The following is a 10,455-nucleotide window of genomic DNA, read 5'->3' as shown; positions in this document are numbered from 1 at the left end:
ATTATTTATAATATATATATAATTTTTTCAGTGAGTTATTAATTTTTACTGCTTCTTAGTATTATTAATTATTCATTTATCTTCTTTAATTCAGTAGCCTTGCATTGTATTCTTGCCATCCATAACCACTGCACTGGCTCCGCTCGAAATTTGGCGATAGGTCCAAAAAATACCTAAATGCTCTTTGGGCGAAACACATTTCTGAGTTAGTTATATATAATATGAGCCATGTAGACCCCTCAAGTCTTCAGGGACCTGCTTACTCAGTATTCACATGATCAAAACTAAACAGAATCAGAACCTAAAGTTTTGCTTACTGGAGCTCTTTTTCAAAGAGTCTCACTAATGAGCTCGTTTGTTAAATCCCTGATGAGTGATTGAAGCGTGAGGTTTAAGAACATATTACATTTTAACATTTGTTTCTTTTAATGCAATGCTTTTGAACGCGTGTTTTAATATCATATCGCTAATTCTTTTTCTTCTGATTCAAAGCTGCAGGGAGTGGCTTATTTTAGGGGAAATACGCGATGGTTCAAAAGGTCGAAACCTACTCTGATTTTCAGTCTTTCCTCCACACAGCGCGCCGATGTGAGTAACTTTGTGAAATATTTGCTATTTTGACTGCAATTACTTATAACATTGGACTATCCAATGTTATAAACCGGCTAAAATCTTTCTTTCTATAAAGTAGCTAATATTGAATTAAAATTCAATACTGAGCTGAATTCAAAGAATTTCTATTTCTGTTAGTTATGATTAACATTTTATTTTTACTAGACTTATCCTCTATAGAAAGTCTTGTAAATTCAAATTACGTTTATTGGTTCTTGTGCTAAGGTCGCATTTATACATTAACAACGTTTTGTTTTGTTTTGTTAAAACAAGCGAGAGATTTGATTGGCTGTCTTTCAAATCTAGCAAGGCTAACGGCATTTTTTCCAACCCGAGTGACTTCCGAGGGGTTTCCGGCGGCCATTCATTAATTCATTCATCCATTCAGTTAAAAACAAAATTAGTTTTCATTTTTCCGTTTCAGCGGAAACAGAAAGAGGTGACGTCACTGCCCAGAATATTCGGGACTTTCCGAGCGGCTCCTCGATCGGTGAGTCTGACAAATCAAATGGAAAGATCAGCCTTCGGTGGGGTTTTGTTTCTCGGTAGACAGTTCACGGTTTCTACAGCAGCCCGTTTAGGTTACTTTTTTACTCAGATAAATACACTACAATGAGTTGCAGAGCGGACTGAAACCCTGTCTTGATTAGCATTAGCAGAGGTTAGCTTTAGCGAGCTAACGGCAACAAAAGAGGACGTCTGAATGTTATTTTGTGCGTCATTGTGTCCAGTTTGTGTTTGACTCAAAAAAAAATTAGAATTAGTTAGCATGTACTCATCTATATTGTTAAACAGTAAAGGCCGCAACACTGGCAAACATTTGGTTAAAATGTAACACAATGAAGCTAGCGTATCGACCGCAACACTCAAATTGGTGCTGCTAAGTGCCATTGCGAAGGATTTAAAGGAAATGGCGACATTTGCTTGTAATTTGGGTTTCACCTTTCTTCATTTAAAAAGTCAGGTATTTCTGTAGGTTTGCTGTGGGAGAAAACTGCGTCTGTTTTATAAACAAGGGACTCTCCATCCGCTTTCCGCCACCCAGCTATAATTCAGTGAAATCATTAACCGACTAGTTGTTTCCAGATGATACATTAGATTTTAATATATCTATTTAGCTTATTTGAATTAGATAGGACAATATTCATGACATCTATTAGTATGAATATAAAAAATAAAATGCATGCCCATACGAATGTAGGCATATCACAATGATATTCATGCACATATTAGAGGCTTTAACATGAATAAAAAATAGTTGAATTACGACAGATTTCTATAAAAAAAAAAAAAGTCTATCCAGGTTATTCTGACCTGGTCATGAAGACTGATGAATCAGTAGCAGTGTGTTTGAAATCATGATATGATCTCCAACAAGTCATCCCTCACTGGGCAAGAAAATATAGGTAGAGTCCTTCACAACCACCAGGATTATTGACCCTGATAGATGGGTTGCAGATCACCGTTTTCTAATTATTTTGAGTATTTTATAGGTTTTATCTGCCTATTTCTTTATTTTTTAAATCAGGAATCTAAAATCAACAGAATCTGATGCATTGGTGACTTTGTTAGAACAAGGTCAGGTTCCACGTACAATACTTGTGAAATGTTGAGATGGTAAATTAAAAAGTATGGTTGATAATTTATAGTGAAATAAAAATTCCACCATATTTTGCTGGAAAAATCCCATCAAAATAAGCTCCTCTAGTTGCCTCACCACAACTGTCCATGTTTGATGTGACAGGAAATGTTTCCAAACATCAAAATTAGTCTTTTATGTGAGCAAAGAAAAACTGTAACCACTTTCTTTGAGCCAGCTGACCGGCAGTGTCCAGCAGCAAGTGGGAAAGGGGCTATGTACAAAACTGCTCTTTCTGATGACTTCAAACCACAGGAACGGTATAATGGAAAGCTTTGGTAGTTTTGCAGATGTAACTTTTTTAATCTTGGCATACCCTGGTATTGACAACCAGTCCACATCTATTTACCAAACATGGATACATAAACAAAGTGTTATTTGTCACAAAGGTGTGTCATATGACTGTCTGGTCAACCATAACCAATTATTACAAGATGATGAATAAACATAATCGGGTATTTTAAGTATGTACTGTATGTGTGTCTCTGCAGGTTCTACCAGAAAACAACTCAAGAGGGACTTTCCTTATCCTCTAAAAGATTAAAAAGATATTTCATTTAGATTTTTAGTGTTTTATTATGGAAGCTTAGACACCCCAAAAAGGGATGCCCCTGAGGGGGGCAGGGGTTTGAGAGAACATATTCCCAGGTCTATATGTGTGCATGCTTGAGTTTTTTTATTTTTTATGTTTATCCTTAAACTAACATGTAAGTTTCGTGGGTTAATTATGTCGGTCCTAGAGGTGGAAAACAATAAGGTGTATATTGGTCCTGGTTGATCTGACCCAGGATCAGTCTCATAATGATGAAATTAGGGGTGGGTTAGAGTCGTCCTTTTTACTATGCAGTTTTTTGGGTTTTTCTAGTTGCACTTTTCTGGCGGGGGAATTCTGAAGTTTGACATTTGAGCTTCTTGTTAGGTTCAGGTAGAAATAAGCAAGGTATTAAAGGAATATGCTGTCCAAGAGCTCTTGAGTTTTATGCAAGTCCTGCTTTACTTTTCACTCTTAAGTAAAAGTCCCGTCTTCCTTAGATTTATTCAGCTATATTGGTGTTCTCTGTTTTTGTGTGGATGTGACAGTTGATGGTGGGTGTGTTTGAATGATTGAAAGACCATGGGTTATTTTTCCAAACCCCTCTCCCTCTAAGGGGCATCTCTTTTTTTTACCTACTATCGCTATAAAAAAATCAAAAAATGGAAACTCTTGTTCAGCTGAAAAACAACCCGTTTTTGATGGGATTGTGTCGTAATGGGCCACCGCCTGACCTACAATATGACAACTCTTCAGGTATTTTTTGACCTTTGCTTTGACAGATTTATTTTCATTTGTTCTTCTCTTTTCCATCTAATGTGACACTCTGCCACTTTGAAATCCCGCAGAGCTCTATCGCATTTCCACTTTTGCGCGTTTCCCAGCATCCCCTGTCACAGAGCGAAGCTTGGCGAGGGCAGGTTGGTTCTACACTGGCGTGGGCGACAGGGTGCAGTGTTTCAGGTGTAATGTGACAGCCGAGGGCTGGCAGGCCGGGGACTGTCCGACAGAGAAACACAGACAGCTCTCGCCTTCCTGCTCCTTCATTCAGAGCGTCCCATCTACCACCAACCTTCTCTCTTCCTCCCACTCTGCTTTCTCCCCACTTCGGATTGCCCCAGCTCTACCAGTAAGAACAAAGATTGCTTACTCAAAAGATTACATGATTCATACGAGAGAGAAAAACAAAATGTAAATATGTATATATTTTTTAAAGTAACTCTATCCAATGGACCTTCTTCATTCTCCTTCTCCTCCAGCTTCCTGGTCCAGGCCCTGCTGCTCCTAACCCATCAGTGAGCCAATGTGAGGAAGCAGTCGGTTTCTTAAATACAGCCTTCTCTGCTCTGCCGCCCTCCAGTCCCCTGAGCTCCCGGGGTGTGGAGGACATGTCCCACCAGAGACCAACGTGCCACAACCCAAGCATGCGCAGAGAGCAGGACCGCCTGGAGTCCTTTCACTCCTGGACACTCTCCATCATCACCCCCACAGAGCTCGCCAGGGCAGGCTTCTACTACCTGGGACAAGGTGATAGAGTGGCCTGCTTTAGCTGCGGTGGACAGGTGGGCATCTATGAGGAGCTACGGACCTCATTAATGGTGTGTTTTTTCGCTGCACCTGCACACAGGATGCAGAATAATAGATGGACAGATGCTACATTAAGCCTTTTGTTAGCTGATATTAAAATTATAGTTCCTACACGTTTCATATTTCAGGGTTCCAAAACCTTTCCAGATTTTAATATCCGGGATTTATCGACTTTTTTTATTTATTTTCTTTCTTCATAAAAGTGAAAATATCTAATGGAAATGTAAAGTACAGACGAGAAAATTACCCGTTACTGTTTTTCTTGCTGGTTTACAGTTTCAGTGACATGGTTCAAGTATTTATAACGATGTAACATTTATTTTTGCACAAGTACGTTCTAAATTTGAGGAGGTAATTGCATTTCAAAAACATAGTTAAGCTTCTTAAAATTTCAGGGAATGACAAAAATCATGACTTTGGACACAGGGTAATTAAAAAAAAAAACCAACCTATTTTAGGAATTTCTTATAAGACATGTTTTTTTTAATTCAGATTTAGTTTAAACATGTTTATTTAAATAGAAACAGAAAACAATCTGAATTTCTTTTAAGAAAATCAGAATTTTTGTCTTTTCTCAAAAACAAAAAATCAAGAAATATTGATTTGTCTTTTTACCACATAAGTAAATTCAAGTAAAGTAGAAATTCTAGGTGAACCATGACCAGAGTTTGTCTTTGATTTGCAGCTGAACAACTGGGAACCAGGGGACCGGGCCGTATCCGAGCACCAGAGGCATTATCCAAACTGTCGTTTTGTCCGGGGGGACAGAGCCGATAATGTGTCGCTGGCTGGCGCCGCAGCAACCGTATCTTTAGCAACAACATCTCAGGTGCCAGCCGGAGCGCCAGGTCTCACCAGTGTGTCCAACCCTTCCATGCAACAGAGTGATGAGAGACTTCTCACCTTTGTCAACTGGCCGTCTCGTATTCCAGTCCGGCCTGAACAGCTGGCCAAGGCTGGATTCTACTATGTAGGTAAGAACAGTATAACAACAGACGGTTTGTTGTGATTGGACACTGGAATTAGGCTCTGGACCATCTAATAAATACTATCTTGTGATTATATGTTTGATCATCCAGTGCCCAAAATTCAAGTAAACAGTGGTCTGTAGGGGCAAAACTGAAGAACTGCAGTTTTAATGATAATCTTACTCTTGTGCATTAATTCTGAGGCGAAAAATGTTTTATGTCATAAAAATCGCCCTGAGAGACAGACTAGGGGATTTTATACAGCAGTGTTGCCTGTCGAGTTTCATGTAATTTCACTTGGAAATTCCATCTAGACACAATTTTAACGGGCTCTAAAGTAAAGTATGATTATACCAAAACTCAAAGTAGCCATATGACAATTCAAATTCCCCACAGAGAGAGAAAGATGAGAGATTGGCATGTTTGGATTTGTTTTGAGAAATCGTCTTCATCAGCGATAATCAGGCCCCCCCCACAGCCCCTAAAATTCCCCCAAAACCACATGTCACTCTGAGTCTGCTTATGTGTGTCCCTTAAGGGAGAAACGATGACGTCAAGTGTTTCTGTTGTGATGGAGGCCTGCGATGCTGGGAATCTGGGGATGATCCATGGGTAGAACATGCTAAATGGTTTCCGCGGTAAATTAATGCTTTTTTTTATTTTTTTTTATTCTTTTTCTTTCTTTTTGCTGATCAATATGGATTGTTTCTAAAACTGCTGATTATTGAGCTCGGTTGCATGGTTGTTCCTCCACAGGTGTGAATATCTGCTTCAGGAGAAAGGACAAGACTTTGTTCACCAGATACAAGCTCGATTCCCTCGCCTGTTTGAGCAGGTTAGCAGAGAGCAGCATTATGGATTTGAGTTGGTAGAAAACTGCTTCAGGTTATTTAAAATGCTCTTTTTTTTTAATCTACAAAAGCTTTTAACAACAGGAGATAGCACCTCCAGAGAGTTTGTGGATCCACCTGGTGAGTTTAAATCCATGTGCCGTTTGAAAATGTGCCATACAATGGCATAAAATTCTCCTGACCTGTGTGACATTTCTTCCTTTCAGTGGTACATCTGGGTCTGGGAGAGGAGAGGTCCGAAGATGCCATCATGATGAACACCCCTGTGATCAAATCTGCTTTAGAGATGGGCTTTGATCGCAGTCTTGTCAAGCAAACGGTGCAGAGCAAGATCCTGACGAGCGGAGAGAACTACAGGACAGTCCAGGAGCTGGTTTTAGATCTTCTCAGTGCTGAAGACCAGAAGAGGGAGGAGGAGCGAGAGATGCTGGCAGAAGCGATGGCATCAGGTGCGTGCTGTGAGAATATAATGGCGAGATGTGCTGCTTCCATGCTGTTAAACAGAAATTTATTTTCCACTTTTTTTTGTTTTAGATGGTTTCACGTTTGTGAAGAGGCACCAGGCAGCATTGTCCCAGCGCCTGAAGAGTGTTGAACCAGTGTTGGAGCACTTAAGAGAGCAAAATGTCTTATGTATGTTAAAATTTCATTTGTTTATGTAAGACTTATAGTCTACCAGATCTATGCAATAATTTGAAACTTAACTAATATGATGAATTCACATTAAACACCTATTTCATACTAAACAGATTTTCTGACTGTTGTGAATAAGTAAACTGGGCCTTCAGCTGTTTTCTTGCCTGTTTACTGTTATCTGTTAACCTGCAGCGGCTGAGGAGTACAGCGGCCTCATGGCCCAGACCTCCGCCCAGCAGCAAACCGCCAGGCTGATAGAGCTCGTCCTCACTAAAGGAAACGCCGCCGCCGAGGTCTTCCGCAACTGGATCCAGAAAAATGACGTCCACCTGCTCAGAGACCTCATGGGTATGACTTTTCCCCAGGACACCTACACGGACTTGAAAAATCTGGAATTAAGCGTCATAATTTTTCAAACTTTGAACAAACTTTGTTCCTAACTATGATCAAAATGTTTTATTTCCCAAAACAAAAGGGGTTTTTGTATTTAGATAGGTTCTTTATCTGTGATTTCTACTTCACAACTTAAGGTTTTGTCAAGTTCATTGTTTTAGTTTATGAGTTACCAAAAGAAACCAATCCGATAGATGGCATAGTGATTCAAAAACTAAAAAAGGGTTATTTCACAGCTTTATTGCTTAGATCGGTGTTGCAAATCGTCGACTGGATTTTCCTGGTTTAAATGCCAAACAAAACATTGAAATTTCGCTTGTCTGTTTTTTTTATTCTTACAAAATGAATATCCCACAGATCACAAACTGCCTAAAACCAAACCTGTCCTTATATGAGGACACTCTACAACAGCCTGTGGTTTTCTGATGTATTTGTACATATGTACATATAATATCAATTTTAATAATCCCGTGTACTTCAGTTAGTATAAATAATGAAAACTATAACTTTCTGTAAAATTTCATAAAAATGCAGTTTCTGGTGAAGAATCATTTGGGGGCACCCCCACATTTATTCCCACTTAAAATGATCAAAATTACACACAGGTGTATCACCCGAAACATACCCTTAAATCCACCTGGGTCTGGCTGAGAATTAAGAAATGGTCCTTGGCCTAGTCAAAGCCCAGATCCAAATTTCTTTCACTAAGATTCTGTAGGGTGACTTGAGTCAGACTGTACTTGCAAAAAAAACCTAAAACATCTCATATCTGAAAGTGGGGAGTGGAGCTAACTTTCCTCAGATTTATGTCAGAGACTGTTTGCAAGTGTCTCACTGAACTAAAGACAATGGCTATTAGGGCATAGGATGTCTTGATTAAATCACGTTTTTCTAGATAAATAAAAGAGTTGACACAGATATGTGAACATTTATTTTTGAAAGGATTGAAAAGAGTGTACTACTTTTTTTTTGGCAAGACTATTGTTTATTAGAGTTTGAAACAAGAAACGTTGAAATTGTCTTGGCTCACTGATGATTTTGGAGGTTAACTTCAGTTATAAAAACTTCTAGAAAAATCTAAAAATTCAAATTTGAAATGGAATCTAAGAAGATAAAACTCGTGATTTTACCGTAAAAACACATTTGCTGTTAGTTTATTCAGAGCCTGAGTTTGACATGTTTTCTTTTACCCTTTTAGCTCAGTCGAATGAAGCTTCTTCACCAAGCCAAGATCTTTCAGGTAATCCCTCAGACTGAACCAAATCTACAGCCAGATTCATGTAACCTGTTTTTAAGGGGGGAAAAAAAGCCTACTTGAATTTGGTGATCCAATATTAATGCAGTAGAGATTGTGTTACGAACTCACTAACGTCCAGCGCTCTAGAAAATTGCTAAATTAGCTTTTTGCTCAGTTGCACTATATTGCCAAAAGTATTGGGTCACACCACGAAATCAATGAATTATGGTGTTGCAATCATTTCCATGGCTGCAAGTTTGGTGTCCTGACCTCAACCTTCTTGAACAACTTTGGGATGAATTAGAGCAGAGGCTGCAATTCTGGTTTTCTCATCAATGAACACGCTCCTAAACCTTATGGAAGATGTTTACAGAATAGCTAAAGTTGCTATTGCTGGCAACGGTGGGTCCATCAACAACTTGGACCTTATAGATCAGTAGGATTTCATCCAAGTTCATGTACATGTAAATACTTTTGGCAATATTGTGTATAACCTGTAACACATGACATCTATTCAACCTCCCCCTGCAGTCATGAGATTTTGTGTGGGTCTGTGATGTCATGACATAATTTACCAGATGGAAGTGTGACTGGTCAGCAACTAGTCAGCCAATTCAATTTAAAGAGTTTCACTAATTTAGAGACATTTTTTTGTATTAATTTCTACTGAACTTTAAGGTGGTTAAAGGAAAATCTGTTGAGGCATGCCTATCACAAAACAAAGAAATCTGGTGCTTGAATATGTTAGAATTATTTTTAGTTTTAAGTGCTTTGGTAGAAGGCAACAGGATGACATCCTGTTTTTGGAGCCCTTTTGTCTCTCAACCAGAAGGCTTCTTCAGTTCTTTTGGATGATGCAGAAAAAGTATCTTTAAAGTTAATTTAACATCTTAACATTTTCTTATAAAAGTATTGAGGAAAAGAATCCCAGCTACCAATGCAATTTGTTTGAATACTGAATTTATTTATTAAACATTGTTGCTGTAACACCACCACAGCCTCCTAACACTAGGTGGCAGAAGTATCTCATGTGATCTGAAGTCCTCCTTGTAGAAATAAGGACCAGGTTCTTATGGGCACATTTGAATGAGACTTTCCATCCTATGCTGCAGACCTACCAATGGAAGAACAGCTGCGGCGCCTGCAGGAGGAGCGTACCTGCAAGGTTTGTATGGACAAAGAAGTCAACATTGTCTTCATCCCATGTGGACACCTCGTGGTGTGTAAGGAGTGCGCCCCATCGCTGCGGAAGTGCCCGATCTGCAGAGGCCTTGTTAAAGGCACAGTTCGAACCTTTCTATCCTAACGTGAAGCAGTAGACAGTAGTGCCATAACATGATTTTATGACATTGTTTCTACAACTACTTTTAACCATTTGTGGCTATTTGACTTTTAGCTAGCTTGAGACCAGCTCAAAAGTTTTGAATTCATCTCAAGATGTGAAGTACTCCACAGTTCAGTTATCAAGTTTTTTTTTCTTGTATTAAAACGTGCAATTTTTAATCCATGACCCAGTGCAATAATCACCTTGACAAAGGTACAATTAAAATCTCATTTGCAGTTGCTTTCAGAATCCACTGTATCATTATGACTTGCTGACAATGCCTTTGTTATACATATTAAATCAATAACATTGCTCAATGTATGCAGCATGAGCTTGTTTTCTCCAAAAAGGTGCTGTGAATGAGTGGTTTGTCCAAATGTGTTAACTTATGTGCAAGTTGCAGATTTGTTTTGTAAAGGAATCTGAACAGTCCCCACTGGGTCAGGGTGATTTTGGGTAACAAAGCACACTTCTGGCATGTTCATTGAAAACTAAATTAACCATAACACAGGGTTCTATCAAGTTAAATTTAAAACCACATTGAATAATGGGTAGATGAATTATAACAAAAATAGCTGAAGTTAGCAAATCCCCAAATGTAAACAAGTTCAAAATGACCAGTTTTTAGGCAGACATGTGGCACCATTTTTTCTCAACTTGCTTTAGTACAACTAGA

The 10,455-nt window shown here is 38.8% G+C and overlaps 1 protein-coding gene across 2 annotated transcripts; it reads left to right on the top strand.

Annotated features, from left to right (window-relative positions):
- Positions 1 to 1,017: 1,017 nt before the first annotated feature.
- Positions 1,018 to 10,096, top strand: birc2 (baculoviral IAP repeat containing 2). Of its 2 annotated transcripts, none has more exons than XM_047379108.1 (13): positions 1,018 to 1,102; positions 2,743 to 3,539; positions 3,632 to 3,912; positions 4,043 to 4,345; positions 5,056 to 5,344; positions 5,877 to 5,976; positions 6,095 to 6,173; positions 6,261 to 6,309; positions 6,396 to 6,638; positions 6,724 to 6,822; positions 7,018 to 7,173; positions 8,417 to 8,458; positions 9,568 to 10,096. In XM_047379108.1, the coding sequence occupies exons 2-13, from the start codon at positions 3,446 to 3,448 to the stop codon at positions 9,759 to 9,761; spliced, it is 1,929 nt and encodes a 642-aa protein (XP_047235064.1). In that variant the 5' UTR covers positions 1,018 to 1,102; positions 2,743 to 3,445; the 3' UTR covers positions 9,762 to 10,096. The 2 variants fall into 2 exon arrangements, with proteins under 2 accessions (XP_047235064.1, XP_047235063.1); XM_047379107.1 differs by having other exon boundaries at positions 4,043 to 4,381.
- The last annotated feature ends 359 nt before the right edge of the window (positions 10,097 to 10,455 follow it).

The sequence above is a fragment of the Girardinichthys multiradiatus genome, chromosome 11 (assembly GCF_021462225.1).
Source record: "Girardinichthys multiradiatus isolate DD_20200921_A chromosome 11, DD_fGirMul_XY1, whole genome shotgun sequence".
Taxonomy (NCBI): Eukaryota; Metazoa; Chordata; class Actinopteri; order Cyprinodontiformes; family Goodeidae; genus Girardinichthys; species Girardinichthys multiradiatus.
This window is presented reverse-complemented; position numbering and strand designations above follow the sequence as displayed.